At 58.1% G+C, this 19,961-nt stretch overlaps 4 protein-coding genes across 4 annotated transcripts; 2 read left to right on the top strand and 2 right to left on the bottom strand.

The window, feature by feature from the left end:
- Positions 1-944: 944 nt before the first annotated feature.
- JDV02_007950 (uncharacterized protein) lies at positions 945-3,945 on the top strand (the record flags this gene model as incomplete). The annotated part of the gene is made up of 3 exons (XM_047989501.1): positions 945-1,344; positions 1,419-3,736; positions 3,802-3,945. The coding sequence occupies 3 exons, from the start codon at positions 945-947 to the stop codon at positions 3,943-3,945; spliced, it is 2,862 nt and encodes a 953-aa protein (XP_047845503.1).
- Positions 3,946-5,464: 1,519 nt separating this feature from the next.
- JDV02_007949 (uncharacterized protein) lies at positions 5,465-8,626 on the top strand (the record flags this gene model as incomplete). The annotated part of the gene is made up of 2 exons (XM_047989500.1): positions 5,465-7,138; positions 8,294-8,626. 2 exons carry the CDS (start codon positions 5,465-5,467, stop codon positions 8,624-8,626), a joined length of 2,007 nt encoding a protein of 668 aa, XP_047845502.1.
- Positions 8,627-8,745: 119 nt separating this feature from the next.
- On the bottom strand, positions 8,746-10,982 carry JDV02_007948 (Guanine deaminase). Its single transcript, XM_047989499.1, has 2 exons — positions 10,375-10,982; positions 8,746-10,297 (listed from the first exon to the last, which is right to left on the bottom strand). The coding sequence occupies exons 1-2, from the start codon at positions 10,640-10,642 to the stop codon at positions 9,045-9,047; spliced, it is 1,521 nt and encodes a 506-aa protein (XP_047845501.1). The 5' UTR covers positions 10,643-10,982; the 3' UTR covers positions 8,746-9,044.
- Positions 10,983-11,370: 388 nt separating this feature from the next.
- Positions 11,371-18,588, bottom strand: FAS1_2 (Fatty-acyl-CoA synthase system). Its single transcript, XM_047989498.1, has 3 exons — positions 18,074-18,588; positions 12,778-18,004; positions 11,371-12,715 (listed from the first exon to the last, which is right to left on the bottom strand). The coding sequence occupies exons 2-3, from the start codon at positions 17,972-17,974 to the stop codon at positions 11,604-11,606; spliced, it is 6,309 nt and encodes a 2,102-aa protein (XP_047845500.1). The 5' UTR covers positions 17,975-18,004; positions 18,074-18,588; the 3' UTR covers positions 11,371-11,603.
- Positions 18,589-19,961: the final 1,373 nt, after the last annotated feature.

Here is a 19,961-nt window from a genome sequence, read left to right as displayed (position 1 = left end):
CCCACATCCCGTTTGTTGACCAAGAGCTGTGGAGGACACGGCACAGGACGTCGCTGGGCCGTCGCGCGCCAAGTACACGCATAGGCTGGCGTAGCGCAGGCAGCCCTTGCGCCCCCCAGCCCCAGTCCTGTGGTGTTGTCACCAAGCGGGCGCCGTCTGTCGCTGTTAGCTGCTGGGAATTGGGGCTCGTTCGGCGACCATCGGAGGACGGAGAAGCATCCTGGCCGCTGCAGCGCATCCCTGGGACTTGGGCAAGACGGACACTGAGGTTCCCCTGCAACCCGCAACTTGCCTCCCCGGAGCGCATTGCCTTGTTCGGGATCGTATCGAGGGACACAGCCAGGCAGCCAGCCTTGTCGCTTTCTCCGCACCTTGGCCTGTCCTGATCTGATCTGACCTGACGTGGTCTGGTGATAGGACGGGGGTCGTCTGTTGTTCCCGCCGCTGTCTTTTATTCCTGCTCTGCCGCCGCTGGGAGGACGAGCGAGTAGACGCAGCAGGAAGAAGCAACAACAACAGCATCGTCGTCGAGTCGCCACGGGTCTCGATTTCGCCTGTGCATTTGTTTGGGGGGCTTCCCGCTGTTGCCGCTCGCTGCTCCTGCTTCAGCGCCCGCTCTGGCTCCAGCTCCAGCTCCAGCTCCTGTTTCTGCTCCTGCTGCTCCTGCTGCTCCTGCTGCTCCTGCCATTCTCTGTTCCTTCCCGCCCCGTGCTCAGGCTGAAGGCCAGGCCTAGGCCACACGACAGGAAGGCACACTCCTCATTCACTGGCCCAGACAAACAGACCAGCGGCTCCCCTCATTCCTTCCTCGGACTCCCTGGCCCTGGGAAGGTGCAGGCGGCCGACCTGCAACTTCTCAGGAATTCAAATCGACGCTGCATCTTGCAGCAGAAAAGGTCACATCGGAGCGGAAACTCCCGAGCTCCTGCTCTACCTGGCCCAAGATGCTGTCCAACCCGCTGCAGCGGTACTCTCCTTATCACAACCCGGCTGTTGTCGCACCGGTTGGCGCGCCGGTTGCTGTCACCGGGCCGCCGCCCTCGGCCTACAACACGCAGCTTGCACAGGCTCATCTCCAAACGGAAAGCTTTGGGGGCTTCAGGCAAGACCATGGCTATGGATTTCAACCGCCGCCACCCTTGGACCGGGAGATGGCCGGTACCAGCCCGCCCATGGGCCCTCCTATGCCTCACTCGAAGCCCAAGCATTACCACGCCAGCGGCCCCGGAGGTAGGTCCTCGACAGCCTCGGCGCCCATCAGGCGGCGCATCAGCCGTGCCTGCGATCAGTGCAACCAGCTTCGGACGAAGTGCGATGGACGACACCCTTGCGCCCACTGCATTGGTGCGTAGACCCTCCGTCCCTTGCCGGCCCCCAGCTCCCGCGCCGTGTTCGCCACGCTGACCTGTTCTATGCAGAGCTCAACCTAAGTTGTGAGTATATGCGCGAAAAGAAGAAGCGAGGCAAGGCGTCTCGCAAGGACCTCGCCGAGAGGGCTGCTGCTCAGGCCGCGGCTGTGGCTGGTCAAGGTGGTGATGCAAACAAAGCCCATGGTTCCAATGACCAAGGGGACTCGGTCATCCACGCCAGTCACGGCAGCGACGCGTCGACAGGCACGCGGCACGCAAACGATTCTGACTTTCAAACGCGCCAAACCACTGTGTCTAGTGACATGTCGGATCAGTCTCACCTCGCTGAAGACACTGCTGCGGAGAGGGACGAAATGGAGAGCAACCAGGCGATCGACCTCAACGGTTATGGAAGACTCTCCACTGGGTACGAACGGCATGGCATGGGTACTAGCATGATGGGGAGCCCAAGCTACTCCAACGACCCTAACCATAATATGCCAGGGTATCCGTTATCTTTCGGGCTGCTGCCACAAAGTCCAGCTGCTTTCAACGGCCCCGGATATCGCATGGGAAACAGCCCGCTTACCGGATACCAGCTGACCGGAGGGGCATCTCCCGGCTGGGGTGTCGGAATAACGTCACCTTCTGGGCAATTCCAGGCGCAACCACCCCAGCATCAGGTCCAGCACAAGGCCTTGGGCCACGCTGGCCTTCGATATCCCGTCCTGGAACCGCTCGCACCGCACTTGGGCAACATTGTTCCCTTTAATCTCGCCTGTGACTTGCTCGATCTTTACTTCTCGTCATCATCGTCTGCCCAGATGCACCCAATGTCGCCATATGTGCTGGGGTTTGTGTTCCGGAAGAGGGCCATTCTCCATCCAACTCGGCCACGGAAATGTCAGCCAGCCCTACTGGCTAGCATGCTCTGGGTGGCTGCGCAAACAAGCGATGCTTCTTTGCTGACCAGCTCTCCAACAGCGAGGGCTCAGATCTGCCAGAAGCTTTTGGATTTGACAGTCAGATTTCTCAAGCCTCTGATTCATACTCCGATGGGAGAGACCCTACTGACTACTGGTAATGCGAGCATCGGAGCAGTGGGAATGGCCGGCTTGGGCGCTGCGATGCCAGGATCGTTGGGCGTTGACGGCCTCTCAGGGGAAGCAGGGTCGTTCGGGGCAGCGGGTCAGCTCGACGACGTTGCAACGTACATCCACCTGGCCACGGTAGTCTCCGCCAGCGAGTACAAGGGCGCCAGTGTGAGGTGGTGGAACATCGCATGGTCGCTTGCTCGCGAGCTCAAACTCGGACGAGAGCTCCCAACTGGCCACATACCCCCGAACGCTGAACGAAACGAGACGGGTCATGATGGCGGCATCGAGGACCATGACATCTACCGGAGCATACCGGGCTTTGTGACGGAGGAGGAGCGAGAAGAGCGCCGGCGGATCTGGTGGCTGCTCTACACCGTTGACAGGCACCTGGCTCTCTGCTACAACCGACCAATGTTTCTCCTTGACATTGAATGCGAGAGCCTGTTGCAGCCCTTGGACGATAACATCTGGCAAAAGGGAGACTTTTCCACGTTTTTAGACAACAACCGCGACCAGGGCGCGCTCGGTCCCGGCTCCCAAGGTTTTGGTGCTCAGGGTGCTCGGCTCGCGGGACCACAGTTCGAGTGTCGTGGCCATAGTATCTTTGGCTACTTCCTCCCACTCATGACTATACTAGGCGAAGTCGTCGACTTGCATCACGCCAAGAATCACCCTCGTTTCGGCATCGACTTCCGGGCTGCTCACGAATGGGATGCCCAGGCGGAAGAGATTCGCCGCCACCTCGAGGTATACGAGCAAAGCCTCAAGAGGTTTGAGGGGCAGTTTTTGCCACGACAATCGGACGGTGGCAAGGTGGATCCTGGTCGAGCCGATGGCGATATGACGAGAATGAACGACACGAGCAGTCCATCAGCGCAATCGGTATACACCAATGCCTCGAATCGCATGACAGAGAATGAGATCCAAGCCCGGATAACAGTGGCGTACGGAACACACGTTATGCATGTGCTTCATATTTTGCTTAGCGACAAGTGGGATCCGATCAGTCTCCTTGACGACAACGACTTGTGGATTTCAAGTCAGGCCTTTATCACAGCAACGGGACATGCGGTTTCGGCAGCAGATGCGATTGCACAAATACTCGAGTTTGATCCCGGCCTGGAATTCATGCCTTTCTTCTTCGGCGTTTATCTCTTGCAAGGATCGTTTTTGTTGCTGTTGATTGCGGACAAGCTGCAATTCGAGGCGTCGCCGAATGTCATTAGGGCATGCGAGATTATTGTGCGAGCTCACGAAGCGTGCGTGGTTACGCTCAACACTGAGTATCAGGTAATTACACCCGCGGGTCGAGTTGCTTTCGCAGCCGTAACACTGATGGCTGACGTTCGTCTTAGCGTAATTTCAGCAAGGTTATGCGAAGTGCTTTGGCTGTTGTTCGTGGGCGGGTACCCCAAGATCTCGGTGAGCAGCATCAACGGCGGAGAGAACTCCTCGGACTGTACCGATGGACTGGCGGGGGGACGGGTCTCGCCCTCTGAGCTACCGTGCTCTACTGGCACCCCGACCAGCACCAATGACGGGTGTGGACGAGTTTGAGCGCTGTTGGGTGGTATCAATGTTAACGGCCCGCATCGGCAGCCGTTGGTTATCCCGGGGGTTGTCGGCATTGCGACTGTACGAGCATGACTGCGTTGTTCTACGTGATGACGGGGAACCCTGGTTCCCCATTGTTAAAGCATCTATAGGGCGTCGGGAACGGGATCAGCCATGGGTCGACTGAACTGGCAATGATATCGTTTGGCCATTACTTTGTTTGTCAAGATTCGGAGTCGGCGTTGTAGATTTCAAACGAGGCTGAAATATGGAGGCCGGCCGCTCACGAAGCCTGCGTCGAGAGCCACATGGGTTTCGCCATGTCCTGGAGCCATTGGGGGGGAGAAGACGTGCAGCTCGGCCGGCATGCCCGAAGACACAATGATCGTGTGTGGCCGACTGTGAGAGATGCTCGGAGTAAGCTTGGGAGGGGCCTGGGTGGTTGTCAGGGGAGCGGCTTCCCTGCTTCGTAGCGAGCCCAGGTGAACAAGGCAGGTGCGCAGACGCGCTCCTTTGCGGTTTCCTTTTTGTCCAGTTCGTGCGTACATGTGGCCAAGCATGAGAAACTTGCAGGCAGAGTTTGCCTGGTAATCTCGGACCTCGAACTTGGTCCCAACATGCTCGCGTTCGAGATGAACGCCTGAGCAACGAATGCAGCCCCCCTGACTAACCCCAGCAGAATGCTGCCAGGTTGGGCCTTCAACATAGCCGCCATTTCGAGGTTATGCAGCATCGGTCATGCCTTTCTTGCCCGCCGGCATGCACACAAGATGCGATGAAAGCGCTCCCAGCGCGTTCTGGCCCTCTTCTGCCGATCAAGAGGGCTCGAAACCCGCACCATCAGCAGGCTCGCCGCTGCCTCGCACCATGCTCGTTCGCCCTCTGTTTTCAAACAGTCACTGTAGCACACAATAGCAACGCAGTCCCATGACAATACCGACGCGAGAACACGCCATGTCAGCTGTGCTGCCGCTACCGCTTGTTTACTTGCCATGGGCCCTTCTCTCTTCGTCCAAACAATAGGGCCGCTTGCGCAACTGCGACACCCTGTGCCGCGCTCATCTGACGGGTGCGCGCACTCATGACTTGCGTGACAGCGCGCACTGACGCAGCATATAAATTTGCCCACAGCGATTCACTGTGCTGCTACTCCTGCATCACCAACCTCCCACATCTGCTCCTACGACAGCACCCCGCCACAACCACAAACACTCTTCCAGCACCACCACGACAACGGGATACAAGAGGCTTGAAACATTTACTTGGGACAATTCAGTACTGCAGACCGCTTCTGCCGAGTCTTTTCGTCCCAAACCCCCCCTTGGGAAGGGCGGGACGGCTTTGGGGACTGTCAACACCGAAACGCAAGTATCGCTGCTGTAAGGGCTAGCCTCGCTCGACTGATACGATACCCGAGACAGGACGTCTGATACTGCAACTGAATCACCAGGTATTGAAGCGACCATGCATCTTCTTGACTTGCAAACATTCCGCTTACTCTTCACCCTCACCGCCCCCTCCTCCTTCACCCCACGTGCTCCTTCGCGGTCCGTCTTAAACACTACCACTTCCGCAACGAGCGGCGTAAACATCGAGTCACTCGAAAGCTTCCCGCTGTCACGACCACAAATGGCGTCCCAGACGAGCCTATTGATTCAGAATGCTAACAAGACTTTCATCTTGACTAGAATCCGGGCCGTCTTCAGGCGTGTTGCGCATCTCAAAATACACAAGACCAAGACTTCCGCACAACCGAAGCCAGCCAAGGCTGAACCCAACGTCATGAAAAATGTGACCGAGGACAATGAAAACGACAACGTCGCTCGTGGTTCCGACACCTTCTGCGCCGTCGACCAAAACTCAGCCTTTATCCTCCAACCGATCCCACACAGCCAACAAAAAGTCCTCGGCATGGATCACATCCTCCACGCCTGTGGAAGCGGACAAGAAGAGAGAACTAGCAACGACTTCAACAACTTTGACTTCTTTGGTACGTCATCAGAGACCCTCAACGACATCGATATGGCCACCGGCAAGTCCACAGATCCTAGACTCGGTCGTTTCTCGGAGCCTACACACGCGGAGCCCGGGCTCCCTGCCAGCTTGGCGGACCCTGGTCCATTTCTGGTCAGCGAACCGGTTCTCCAGGACATGTGTACCTTTGGCTCTGGTGACTCCCCTCCTCTCCCATTTCAGAACCTAGACAGCTACCTGCCAACGCGCCCTCCTTTTCTGAGCGAGGCCGCAACGGAGCAAGCAGGGTCAGGGCCGAGTGGACATGTCTCAGTACCCGAATCTAGAGGGTCAGGGCAGCGGCACGGCGACTCCATAATGGTCGGCAATGACACCCTCGAGCAGCTAGGCTTGGGCCTTTCTCGTTCCTTGACTCCGAGAACGGCTGCCAGCCGCCTCACGGCCGTCACAGCCGAAATCGCACGTCAAGAAGAAGCGCCGCCGAGCTTGCCCCCGACAGAAGTGCAGCCACTACCGGACAAGAAGGTGTTCCCACGCACGGTTCACATTCCCAACGACGTAGATCCCCTCGTCCGCATATACCTAGAGCAACGAAACAACCGCATCTGTGAGTTCGTGGGAATCCATGAAAGAAAGCGAAACAACGTGGCCGCGAAGCGCAGCCGCGTCACTCGACTCGAGTCCCTGGGCAGCTACGAGAGACTGTACTACGAGGCCACGGCAGAACTGCGCTTCTACCGTCTGCAGGCGGTATGTGAAGGCCTCGATGGGGGCCGGTGGGAGGCGCTCACAGACGAACAACGAGCACGCTGGCACGATTACGTCATTCGGGAGGCCTTGGAGAACAAGGCACTCAATCTGCGGGAGAAGAGAGCCGCCCAGCGCCAAAATCGTACCAAAGGAGCGGCTCGAGCGCGTGGCACAGCGTCGGTCAAGACTGCGGCTCAGAATGCGATTATTCGCCGTGCTGAGATCGCGGCAGACACCCGCATGCCGATGAATACCTACCTTTCGAGAGAAGTAGATTCGTGGCTGTCACAGAGAAAGCACATGAACACCGAGGAGGTCTTGGCTACTCTTGACGACGACATCAGTGGCGACTGGACCAACGTCAACCAAGAGCTCCTTGACCCGGAAAAGATGCTCGAACTCCTCGACCCGGTTGTTCGGAATGACGAGTAAACAGGGAGGTGACCCATGGGGCCTGGCTTCATGCCCTGGGATTTCTGAGCGACAGTCGAAGGGCGGGTCAAGGGGACAGCCTTTTATCTGAAGCAGCGTTTGTGGGCAAGGCAGGATATCAGACAAGGAGAATATTCCCGTGCAATGGCGAGGCGAACTCGGGTCAACGGAAGTCGCCAACTATACCATGTCACCGTCTACAATGTCCTCTTCTAGTTTTCATCCTCAAAAGGCTTGTACCCAAATTAGTTGTTTATATGGCAGGACCACTCCGCCTCAGCCTTGAGCATGCAATCATGAAAGATTAGAACCCTGCTCCGTCATTGTGCCTCAACGTTCTAAGACTCCTGACTGTGTTCAGCTCTTGTCCCTCGCACTCATTGCGTTCGTATCTCAAGCACTTCATGCTCTTTGTTACGTCTGTCTGACTGAACGGAGTAGTTGCGGTAGTCGTAGCACATGCCGCCGTTGTCCTCTTCCTCGGCCTCCGTCTTTGTTCGCGAAGGTGCGAGGGCCGCCCGTCTCCCCCCTCCGGCGCGACTTTCACCCGCACGCCGTGCGTGCGTGGGTGCTCGAGCGAACGACCTGTGAACAAGCTGCATTTTTGTCGTCGCTTTTTCCTGTACTGGGACCGAACAAACCATGCCGCTGCCAATTCCTTTTTTGGTGTTCTTTCCTGGTGCGACATCGCGAGCCCCCCTCCTCCCTTTCTTTCTCTCTGGGGGCTCTCTATCTCTGTCTCTCTCTCTCTGTCTCTCCGGCCTATATATATTGATGGAGGGGGCCTTGCTCTCCGATGGTAGATCATAGCAATCCTTCAGACAAGCTCACTCATCATCACCACCATCATCATCACAACCGTCTTCGTTTTTCCAGACATTCACTCACCAGAATCACCACATCGTCACTGCCATCTTCGACGTCACCTTTGGGCTTTTTTCGTCGTTGCAGAATCACCCATATCAGCTCTGTCCCGGAATAAAAAGGGGCTGGGACTCTTCAGACCTCTTCTTCTTCTGTCGGACACACGCGCCCGACACTTTCTCGTCTCGTTCTTTCTAGAAAAAGGGTACCGTAAGAATCGAACCACACGGCAGCCAAATCACGATGCCTTCCGCCGCTGATCGAGTCTACGAGCGGGAGACGCTCTCGACGTACACGGGGGACATCCAGGACGCGCTCATCGAGCTCGTGTCGCGCATCGAGACGGACGACACGAGCAAGCCGACGGACGAGCAGCGCGAGGAGCTCGTGGCCGCCATCGTCGCCTACGTGGAGCTGGCGGCCGCCGCGGGGGACTCGGACGCGGCGATGCGGGGGCTGCTGGCGGACGCGGACGCGGCGTTTGAGGAGTTCGCGGTGACCAAGGCCAAGGACAAGGGCTGCGCGTACAAGAAGCTGTCGAACCTGTTTGGCGTGAAGAAGACGCAGCGGGAGAGGCAGCAGAGGCAGCAGGCGAAGAAGAAGTAAAGAGGATGATGGGGGAGACCGACAGGTGAGGTGAGAGAGGGGGGTGAGTCGTCGTTGTCGTCGTCGTTTTTTTTTTCTTTCTTGCGTGTCGTCTGCGGGAAGGGGGGTTGTTGGACTGAAACCTGGATCGTGAAGTTGAGGGGGGGGGAGAAAGGGGAGCGGGCCTTGAATTTCGGATGCCGGAGAGGCCGGGTTAGGTCCGTCGTCATAGTCTTGTAAGAGCGTGAGGGACACGGAAGCCAGCGATGATTCACAAGCGATACTTGGTTTGTCTAGACCGTCAGTATTCCAAATAGATGGAGAGGTAGATACTCCATAATCTACCACGCTTTCTCTGGCTTTTGAAATTTCCAACCTTGTGCCAAGTATGTCGTCCCGTCAAGAGACATCTCTTCCTCGATCCTCGTCCTCGCTGTCCTCACGGCCGAGAGTGTACCAGCCTGCCGTTGACCCAGACCATCTTGGTGTTGCGGTCGTCGCCATTGTACACCCACTTAGCCACGCGGTCTTCCCACGCCTCCCACCCAAAAATGTCCACGTTGCCGGCGTCACCGCGCTGGCGGGCATTGTGCTCCTCGTCGCCGCCGCCGCCGTGGTGATGGTGGTGGTGGTGGTGGTGATGCGCAGGCGGCGGCTCCCTCTCTCCTTCACGCGAGCCGTCCGGCCGTACCACGGCCAGGCCCACGAGCTGCGCGTCCCACTTCTTGCCCACGTCGAAGCCGCCGACCTTGTCCTCGAGCCCGACCACCTTGGCCCCGCCCCTCGTCGCGAGGAACAGCGCCTCGTCCACCGTGAGCTTGACCCTCTCGCGCTCCTTGCAGTCGGCAATGTCCACGGCGAGGTGCCTGCTGACGAGGGCCGCGTGCCGCGCTGCCTCGAGGATCGACGGGCTGTAGCCGCCGCTCATGTCTGTGCCCAGGCCGACATCGATGCCCTTGTCCCACATCCACCGGACGCGGGCCTCGCCGCTCGTCAGGGAGCTGTTGCTGCAGGGGCAGTGGGCAATCTTGGACTTGCGCGCGACGATGAGGTCCGCCTCCGCGTCGGTGATGTGCACGGCGTGGGCGAGGATCGTCTTGGGCGTCAGCAGGCCGTGCTTGTCGTAGACGTCGGCATACGACTTGGCGTCCGGGAACAGGTCGCGCACAAGGCAGACCTCGTCCTTGTTCTCCGAGATGTGCGTCTGCACCGGCAGGTTCAGCTGGCGTTGGACCTTGGACAGGGCGTGCATGGCCTCCGAGGTGCAGGCCGGGGCGAAGCGCGGCGTCAGAATGGGCGACACCATGTCGTGCTTGGGGTCGATCTTGTTGATGTACGCAATGGAATCAAGGGTCAACTTGAGGGCCTGCTCCGCCGATTCGTCCCTGTAGTAGTCGGGGCAAATCACTGGCCGGTCCATGCAAACCCTGCCAATGAATGCCCGCTGGCCGCGGTCCAGGCACAGCTTGGACAGCAAGTTGGTGGCAGCAACATCGATGGTAGCATAGTACGCGGCCGTCGTGGTACCGTGGGAAAGAGTCCGTCTCACGCAGGCGTTGTACACCATGCGGGCCCTGTCGAGATCCTTGAGGCTCGACTCGAGAGGGAACGTGTACTTCTCGAGCCAGCCAAGCAGGGACGACTTGCCAAATATGCCCACATTTGCGTACTGGGGCGCATGAACATGCGTGTCTGTAGGCGGGTGCCGCCTGCGCATCAGCATCGCAGCGTCGCACTGGAGCAGCATGCCACCCCATCCGTGAACTCACCTATGAAGCCAGGGAAGAAGAACTGGCCCTCCCTGCTCGCGCAAACATGAACATCGGACTCGCACCAGCCCAGGCTAGCGAGCAGCTTGCCCTTGGCACTCTCGACGTCGTCCGCGTCCCTCTCGATGCCGACGACTGTGCCGTGCGAGTCGACGGCGATGGCGGTGTTGTGCATGTATTCCAGCGCCTGAGCCGTCTTGCTGTGCACAAACGTCCCCAACAGGACCTGGCTCTTGACGGACAGGATTGCCGCTTCTGAGGAGCCCATGATGATGATGGTGGTGGTGGTGGCGGAAAGTAATGCGTAGCACGTGGCAATGATTATGCAGTAGTAGTTGAATCCCGAGTTTCTGTAAACCCCTCTCGGAGATGTATCTCGGTGCGCAAGTATAACAAAGAAAGGTGTGATAGAGAGGGGGGGGGCAAGGAGAGAGACAGCCTGACTCGAACCCAATGGCGCAGACCCCGCTCTTGTGCCACGGGAGCGAGACTTCTTTATCGTCAGGAGCAAAGACTGCGGTCCGAGTATCAAGCCGAGCGCAAACTACGTACGACGGCGTTGTGTGACGCTGAGCCTCGTCGTCTTTGACCGAGGCGCTGAATGAAAGACGTTTAAACACGGACGTCCAAACTCGGCCCCACTGTTTCTTTCCCCAGAAGGAGCCATGCAAGAGGTCACTGCACACCGGTGGTCGCCGGCGGCCGACAGGCAAGAGCAACCTTGGCAACTTTCCATAGAAACCTTCCATTACCTCTGGGCTCCACACCTGCCCGCCAACTGTCATCCAATTAGCGTGCGCAATGCCATCAACCGTTGATTGGTTGCGCCGGCTGACACCAGCCAGTCCGTTCCGACGACGCTGCTCCGTGTGCCGGCCAGTGTGTCTTGACTTTGCGCCCCGTCACAACCCCAGACGACGGAGTCCATCTAGTTAGTAGCACCGACAAGTACACAACACAGTTGCATCACCTGCCCGATTCAAACGAGCACCGTGTGTCTACATCTATGAATTCTATTAATCATGTCAGGGGCATTCGTATGGCAGCCATTGGCTCTTCTAGAGTGAATACATGTAGGAACTAAGCCCAAAGTAACCAGCAAACTCAACAACACCCTCAATCAAGCACCTCTCTCCCTACCCTGATTCGTCAGAGGCGTCGTCAATTCTTTCCGAAAGCTTCCGTCTTTCGCATCTCTCCGCGTCCCGCGCCCTCCGCGCAACCAGCCTTTACGCTGCGGCGCCGGGGCCCTCGTACTCGATGCTGGCACCGCTGTCGCTGCTCGCCTTGCCATCCTCCTCCTGCACGTACTTGTCCCAGTTGGCCAAAACAGCGCCAATCTTGGGCGAGTTCGTCAGCTTGTACACGTCCTCAAAGTACTCCTTGGTCAGCGCAAACGGCTTCGCCGTCACGTTGGGGATGTATTTTCCGACCAGCTTGGACGGATCGATCGTCGTCTTGTTGATCTTCTTGAGCAGGAACGACCGGAAAGGCTTGACACCCGACCGCAGGAACGTCGAGTGGAAGGGTACGTCAATGCCCCGCAGAGGTATAGTCGCGAATCCACGCTCCAGCTCCAGGGGCTGCGGCTTCTTCAGCGTCGCCTCTGCGCACCCTCGAATGATCTCCTTGAGCGCTCCCTTGGCCTCCTCGATGTTGCTTCGCATCTCCTCAATGTCGATCTGTTGCTTCTTGAGGAAGTTGGTCACGCCCGCCAGCGTGTCCAACGCCCTCAGGTCACCAGCACACACGTACTGCATGTTGGCGATGTTGTAGTTGACAATCTCCAGGAGCCACCCCGTCTCCTCGGCGATGTTGTTTACCACAAACTGCAGCGCCTCCTCATTGAAAGTCTTGGAAATGCGGCTAGGGTTTACCGCACACATCGAGTAGTTGGATCGTCCGGCCGCGTCGCGCTCCACGGCGACCTGCATTGTCAGGCCACGATAGAAGACGACCGACACCAGAGACTCAATGGGCATCACGTCGGCAAGGGCTGCCAAGGCAGAGTACTCGCCCAACGAGTGGCCCGCGAAGGTGCTATCCCGCGGCACGAGACCCTTGGCCTTCATGTCCTCGAAGCTGGCCTTCTCCATCAGAGTCAGCGCGGGCTGCGTGAACTGCGTCGCCGACAACAGGCCCGTAGGCGAGCGGTAGGTGTACGACGTCGTGCTCTCGCTTATGTCTTTGAAGATGCGCTCCGACTTGATGGAGCCATCAGCAGCTACCGTCTCGAACGTCATAGCCATGTAGTTTTGCCGGATAGCCTTGCCCCTAGGTCCACCAAAATGAACGGTGAGCTCTTTGGGGTTGTTCTTGACGATATTGGTGATGGAGAAGCCTGTGTGGGCATGTTAGCACGCGAATTTTCGAGGTTATGAAGGGGATCTAGAGAAGGCTTACCATAGTTGTCAAGGAGATACTTGTCGGCACGGTCCCAAACCTCCTTGGCAACGGGGCTGCTCGCGTATAGCTCCATGCCCATGCCCTGCTCTTGCGAGCCTTGGCCAGTGAAGACGTAGGCAGTCACCGGTTGCTCGATCTCAGCTTCGCCGACCAACACCTTCTCCTCAGTCTCCGTGTTGCTGACCTCGACCTTGATGATCTTGCGGCCGGCAACCATGGCTACGTGCTGGAGCTTGACAGAGATATCGTCGTTGGGGAGAACCATGCCCACAAGCGACGCGTGGAAGCTTCGCACGCGGCCAATGTCGTTCTCGGCAGCCCAAGTCTCCACCAGGCTACGGACGGCAGCGCTCGAGTACATGCCGTGCGTGATTGTTCCAGGCAGATTGGCGTAGCTAGAAAACACGCGGGACACGTGGATAGGATTGTAGTCGCCCGAGACGCGCGCATAGGTCTCGTTGGACGTAGGAGCCCGGAGTTGCAGAGGCGTCTTGCCGCTAAGCGGGATGGGGTTCTCGAAATAGATGGGCTGGTCGAGAGGCGAGCCGTTGCGCTCAAGGTAGTCAATCACGGGGTTGCCATGTGACTCTCCAGCCTCGTAGTCGACGCTAGCAACCTGGATCACCTCCTTTGTGGGAAGCTCCAACAGAACCTGTCCGCGAGTCTCGATGCTGCTGAAGACGCTCTTGTTCTTGTAGCGCATCAAACTCTGAAGGCGGAACGTCAGAGTCTGACCCAGCAGATCAATGTCGTTGGGGATCTCGTCGATGGCGAACCACTCCTTCGAGCGTAGAACAGCAACGTCCTTGCCCGTAGCCAGGTGCATCTGTACAGGAGTCTCCATCTTGCGTTGGAAAGTGTTCTCATAGTCTGTGTAGGCGCCGCGGTAAAGGAACTGGGACGTGACTTCCATCACAGGCTGCCCGTCGCGCGCGATAGTGCCGCACACCTCAACCATCTTGCCCGACTCTTGATTGATAACAGCATTGACCTGGGCGGTCGTAGAGACCTCGTCACCTTTCTTGAGCGGCTCGGCGCCCGGAATCATGCGGAATTGGTTAGACAAGTGGACGAGCTTGAGCAGATCACCGTCGATGGTGCGAGGGAAGATGGGCTTGGTGATGGCCTTCCAACCCAGCACGATGGCGAAGTCCATGGGAGCATACACAACTTTGCCTGGGCGGTCGACAAAGGCCTCACCGGTGTTGCCGACGGCGTGCACGAAATCATTGATGGCCTCGCTGCTGATAGTGGTGCGACCGCCGTCAAACTTGCCCGTAACGACCGCATCGAGGTTAAGGGGGTCGTTTCCGAACCACGCCTTCCAATAAAACTCCTTGATGCGATCGTTGCGATCTTCCATGACCTCGTGGATCGGGGCATAGCCAGCCTCCGGATGATACACAAACTTCAGCGGCATGGCAACGGGCTTGCCCAGAGCAGTCGTTTCCTTGATCAAGTTGACAAGAATCTCGTTCTTGCCAGTCAACTTGACTTCGATAACGTCCACGTACTGGTTGTGTCGGGGCTGTTCCCTGACGATGATGGTCGTCTTTTCAGGTTCGTTGGGGTACTGAATCTCAACGAACAGGCCGCGCACCGGCGCAAAAATGCGCCGAATAGGGTTGGTTTGGAACTTTTGTCCCTGGACGACGACGTCCGACATGAGAAGGGCGTGCCTCCAGTTGCGGTTGGGGCCCGCGAGGAGAGAAAGCCAGGCGTCAAGAGACGGTAACGCGCTAGATGCCGAAGAAGCCAAGCGATATGTGTTCTTATGAGCGTCATAACTGACAGTCAAGCCCTCGAGGTCCAGGGGAATCTCCGACTCAACAAGCTTCCCGCCGAAGTACTCCATGGCCGGGATGGAGCTCTCATCGTCATTGTAGTAGTTGCGCATCAGAGCAGCGATATGAGAGTTGTGGATGTTTCCAAGTATGTCCTTGATGGGCTCGTCAAGAATGGTAGAGAACTTGGCAGCGGTCGGGCCCTGCAGAATGCATGTTCGACCAACGTCCTGTCCGATGACCGCATCGAGATCTTCCGACTGCCACAGGGAGTCCTTCTTGAAGAAAAATTCGAAGTTCTCATCCAGTGCCGGAATGAACGTCGTCGGTTTTTGTGTCGGTCGCAGGCAGAGCATCAGGAAGTGCTGCACGTCCTGCGCGTTGATGATTTGAGTCTCGGCCTCAGGATAGTGGGCCAAGATGCTGTCGATGGCGCCAAACGGATCGTTAAGATCGGCGTAGTTCTGAAGCAGCGAAGGCTTGCCGGCGGAGATCGTGAATCGCTCCTCGACTCGATGAATAAAGTCGCCGGTAAGCGTGCGGAATGAGGGATCAATCCAGCGAGACTGGTGTTTGACGTAGAGCAAGTCGACCATACGACGAACGACCTCGGCGTACGTCATGTCCTCGAGATCGACAGCTTGGCCAGCCTTGTTGCAGCCAAACCAGACCTTCTGGAAGTCGTCGTTGAGCTTCTTGATGATGTACTCGCGGTTCTTTTTGAGCTCGGCGACGCGCTTCTCCTTGGGCAGGCTAAAAATCTTCTGGTCCATCTCCGCCCAGAACCGGACACCGCGAGTGGCAAGCTTGTGGATGGGCTCACCCATTTCGGAACGCACGGTAATGACACCGCCGGCCGGGCCCTTGTAGGTCTGCTCCCACTCATCATCCTCCAGTCCGGGAGCATCGATGATGGCCTGCTTGGCGTTCTTGCTGGTGTGTGCCTCCTTGGCGACCATCATGCGGCTACCGAACAGGCACCCGTCGAAGGGCATAGGAGGGTAGCCATACTTCTTGGCCCAGTCACCAGTGATGTATGGGTATGTGTCTTCCGCACCGCCAAAGCCGCTGCCAGCGACGAGAATGATGTTTTCCTGACGACGGATACGGCTATACATCTGCAGCACCGGCTGATGGAAGTCTTCAAATGAGTGATGGCCACCGCCGCGTCCACCTGTCCACTGGAGAAGAACGGGGAAGCTCGGGTTGGCCTTGGCAATGTTGATGACGGCCTGAATAGCTTCGACGGAGCCGGGCTTGAAGGCAATGTGCTTGAGGCCAAGAGTCTCAATGTACTCCTGCGCGACTTCAATAGAAGGGACACCGGCGCCTATGGTCAGGCCCTCAATGGGCACACCCTCGGCGCGCAGGCGGCCAATCAACGGGATCTGCCAAGCCATGGCTCGGGGGTTGACGTAGATCAGGTTGACCGTGATTCCACGGCCTGCAGGGATGGCCTTTTCGATCTTGCGGAGAGCATCCGTCATCATCGGGGGTGCAAAGTAACCACCACCAGCCAGCTCGATATGGTAGCCAGCGTTCATCGTCGCAGCGACAAAGTCCCAAGGCACCGTTGCCGGAGTCATGCCAGCAACCATGATCGGAGGCAGGCCGAGCAGGCGGCTCATCTTGGTGTCGACAAACTTCTGACCACTGGCCGTCTTGACCAGTCGGGGGCCAAACTGCTTGACCCAGTCGTTGGCATACTTGATAGCGTTCTCCTCGTCCCTATCGAAGAGCTCAGGCTTGTACCCAACTTCGGTAATCGTGCCGTCAACGGTGCCAGCAAGGATAACACGGACACCAGTTCCCTCCTTGTTTCGGCTAGTCAAGATTCCCAAGCCGGACACACCGCCAGGACCGAAGTCGAGGATGTGTGAGGCCTTGGGGAAGACGGTTGCCTTCTCCCAGTTCACAGGATCGCGTGTGATCAGACGCACCAGAGTCGGGACGATATTGCCCTTGACCTCTGTGCGGAGATCCTTGCCCGTGTTGGTGTCGAACACGGCAACACCTAGAGCGCTCGCATCGATGCTCACGTCCTTGAGATCCTCATCAATCATGGTCGTCGCCTCAGCGAGATACTGGCTGTGGAAGGGCGCGGTGATGGGGAGAAAGCGGTTGACGAATCGAACCTTGCGCTCGGTGTAGGGGACTCGAGTCTGGTCAAGTCCAGTAGGAGCCTTGACCTTGCGCAGTTGAGAGTTGAGGCCATAGAGAGAGGTAGGAGGACCCGTCACGACGAGGTTTCGAGGGCTGTTGATCAATGAGACGCTGATATGGCGATTAGGAGGAAGGTACTGGTTCGTCGCGTCAATGTGCTTCTGAACCTCTTGTTGCGACAGGTCGCGGATACTGAGCATAGGTGTCGGGGTGCCCTCGCCATGGTCCATGGACTCGCGCAACATGGTCGGCGTCATGGAGGTGGTGGGGAAGGCCTGCTGGCTGCGCGTACCGATCCAGAAGAGGATGGACAACGTCGAGCTGACGATCTCCCGCCACGAGTCCCACGAGGCGGCAGCGGCAGTGGCAGCGGCCATGACAATGCCTTGGGAGTGACCAGTAGTGCCGCTGATGCGCTCGCGCAGCTGGCCGGGATCAATGCCGAGAACCTTGCAGGTCACCTCATAATGGGCCATCTGCACGAGCCCGATCAGGGGAAAGCTGACGGGCGCTGAGATGAGGTAGTCAACGTCCGGGGTCGAGTCTGCGTGATGGAGCCAGTCCATGATATCCAGACCCTTCGGGAACATCTTCTCTGCACTAGGGTGGCTAGACAACGTCTGAAGCTGCTCCGCAGCGGACGCAACCAGCTCGCCAATGAAGCTGGGATACGTCTGGAAGACTTCGCGAAGCTCCTCAAAGTACTCCTCAATATTGCCCTGGCCGCCAAAGATTGTGTAGATGTCGGCGGAGCCATCATCGGCGGCCCTTAGCAGGGCGGACTCATGTGGTTTGATGGTTCGGTTAGAGGCGGCGCGTGCCAAGTAGTAACTGCGGATCACCTCGAGCTTCTTTGATTCGATGCCCGGGAGGGTGGCAGCGAGAGCGTGCGCCTCGTTGCCGCGGAGGAAAGCGCGCTCAAACTCGTTGAGGACGAGCTTCAGGACCTCTTCGTAGGAACCTGAGGCATCGTCCTCGCCCTCCTCGACCTCACGGGCGACGAAACCCAGGTATCTTGCAACAAGCTCCGGAACAGATGACGGCTCGTCGTCCTGGGCGAGCTCGTCCGTGGCGGCGGGCAAGCTCGCGACAAAGCGATCTTTGAGCTGAGAGGCATGGAAATGGAGGTTTGTCGGGACGAGAAAGGAAGATTCGAGGGAGCCGTGGGAGAGCGTCAACGGCCGGAGGGACGAGCTAGATCTGGGGGTGGAAATGCCCGTCTGAGGGCCGGTTCCAGTGCCGTACATGATGGCAGAGCTGGAGGGTATCGATCAAGTCTGAGGGGCGGTTGGAAGATTAGACAGGACGTCCCTGTCGCGACAGGGAGTGTGATGGAGAGCACTTGCCTATGAATGCAACGCCTTGAACCGAGTTTCGCCGCGGGACGGTCGTTTGAAGACGCAGCGGCGAGAGCGACTACCGCCAGTGGCGCGACGGCTCTGTCCTGGGATGGAAGAAGACGAGGGGCTTGAGAACCGCCGTCGAGCACAAGAAGGGAAATGGGACGGATGAGCTTCCGGTCAGGCGCGCGACAGCACCGGACAAGCTCAAGGGCGTATGGAGAAAGAGGGTTGATTACGGGTATGAGGAGGAGGGGATGATTTGAGCACGACGATAGGGAAGTGGAGGAAGGACAAGATCGCTCAACGTATAAGTGAGGCCTGGGGTGGCAGAAAATTCGGGGCCAAAGTTGTTGCAGGGCCGACACCACCTCACCTCCTGTCACCATCTCCCTCACCTCTCTCTCAGGGACGGCGGGCGGGCGGGCAGGAACGGAGCACCAGGGTCAGCCACAGCGCGTTTGCCGGTGGGACGGCCACGGCCCACGCGCCCGTCGAGGCGCAGGGTCTCGCCAGACGGCACCTCAGAGCATGGACCGGCTGCGTCGGGGGGCTCGCCAAATTTTTAGTTCTGTTGGGGGGCTGTCCCCAGCAAGGCCCAGGTACCGATACTTTCCATGGAACGCGTGCTTCAAGGTTGTCAATCGTCACTCCGGTGCGGCCACCATGGTGGTCGGCCGCAAGGTTACGCGCAGCCGGATTGTTGAAGAGGCTTCCAAGGATCTGCGAGCACTACGGTATCTGGGCTGACCAAGCTGGTTCCGTGCCATTGCATCCTCCCTGCAGCGGGCGTTTCTCTTATCGTCAATGCCAGCTGCGGAGGCGGCGATAGGTTGGCCCTTTCGTTGAGCTGCGCGTGGATGCGTGTGAGTGAGCTACAACTAGGCTCCATTGGCAGCCTCGATCCTCATCTTACACTCCAAGTTACTGCGAAACTAACAGCCGGGCGCCGCAAAAACATCGTCGGCCAGCGGATGTGGCTTGTTGATGGATGCGGCTCAGCGAACTGGAGAATCCGACTTCGTAATCTGACGGCTTTGGCGTTCAAGGCGAGTACGATTGTAGGCAAGGCAGGCACCCATTATCTCGCGTTGCCGCGAAGACACATCGCAACTCCGGACCGGGGGGCTTCGTCCGAAATGCTGTCCAGATCTCAGGCCTTTGTTGGCCCCTGGGCGGGCCGGTCGGGGCGGAAACGCACCAAAGTCCGTACATGGATTCGGACGCCGGGGTCCCCTCACGCGAAGGCCTGAGGATGGGGCATTCAAGCTGTCAGGGCAGGCCGTGACACGAATGTTGCCGTGGAGAGCAGACCCGACTCGCGAGATTACACCAGGACCAACGAGCAGGGCACCACAAGATTTTTTTTTTTGCCCACACTTCCCATGGCTTTGGTGCTCGATCATGGTATCGCAATGCGCAGTTGGGTACAGGTTGAGTGAGTTGGCGCGCCATCGGCCGATGGCATGCATTGCCTTCAAGGAACAGACATTGGCTACGCAGATAGCCCTGCGTCATAATCGTTGACACCGGTGTTCGTAATGAGGCAACGACTCTTGGTGGTGGACACCACGGTACAAAGTACGTACAGTGGAGGGTGGATGAGGACGACGATATGGTTGCACAACATGGCCTCATGTCCTTCGTACCGGTACCTCCCCAGCGAAATTGCGCCAAAACCATCGTTCAACGACAGCAGGGTTGCATGACCACCAACCCGCGTGGTTGGAAGCACTGAATCTGTTGGTAAGGCAGGGTGGCAATCTGTGCTTATGGTCCAATGGGCGGCACCTAGACGGACTTTTTTAGGTACCGCGCCGTAGCGTGTCCCGCTGCCATCTTGCAGCACTCGGCCCAAAAGTCCGTCCCAGATACCGTACCCAGCAAACTAGGG

Source organism: Purpureocillium takamizusanense, chromosome 7 (genome assembly GCF_022605165.1).
Source record: "Purpureocillium takamizusanense chromosome 7, complete sequence".
In the NCBI taxonomy this organism is placed as follows: Eukaryota; Fungi; Ascomycota; class Sordariomycetes; order Hypocreales; family Ophiocordycipitaceae; genus Purpureocillium; species Purpureocillium takamizusanense.
The sequence above is the reverse complement of the archived record's forward strand: the minus strand, read 5'-3'. Positions and strand labels throughout refer to the sequence as shown.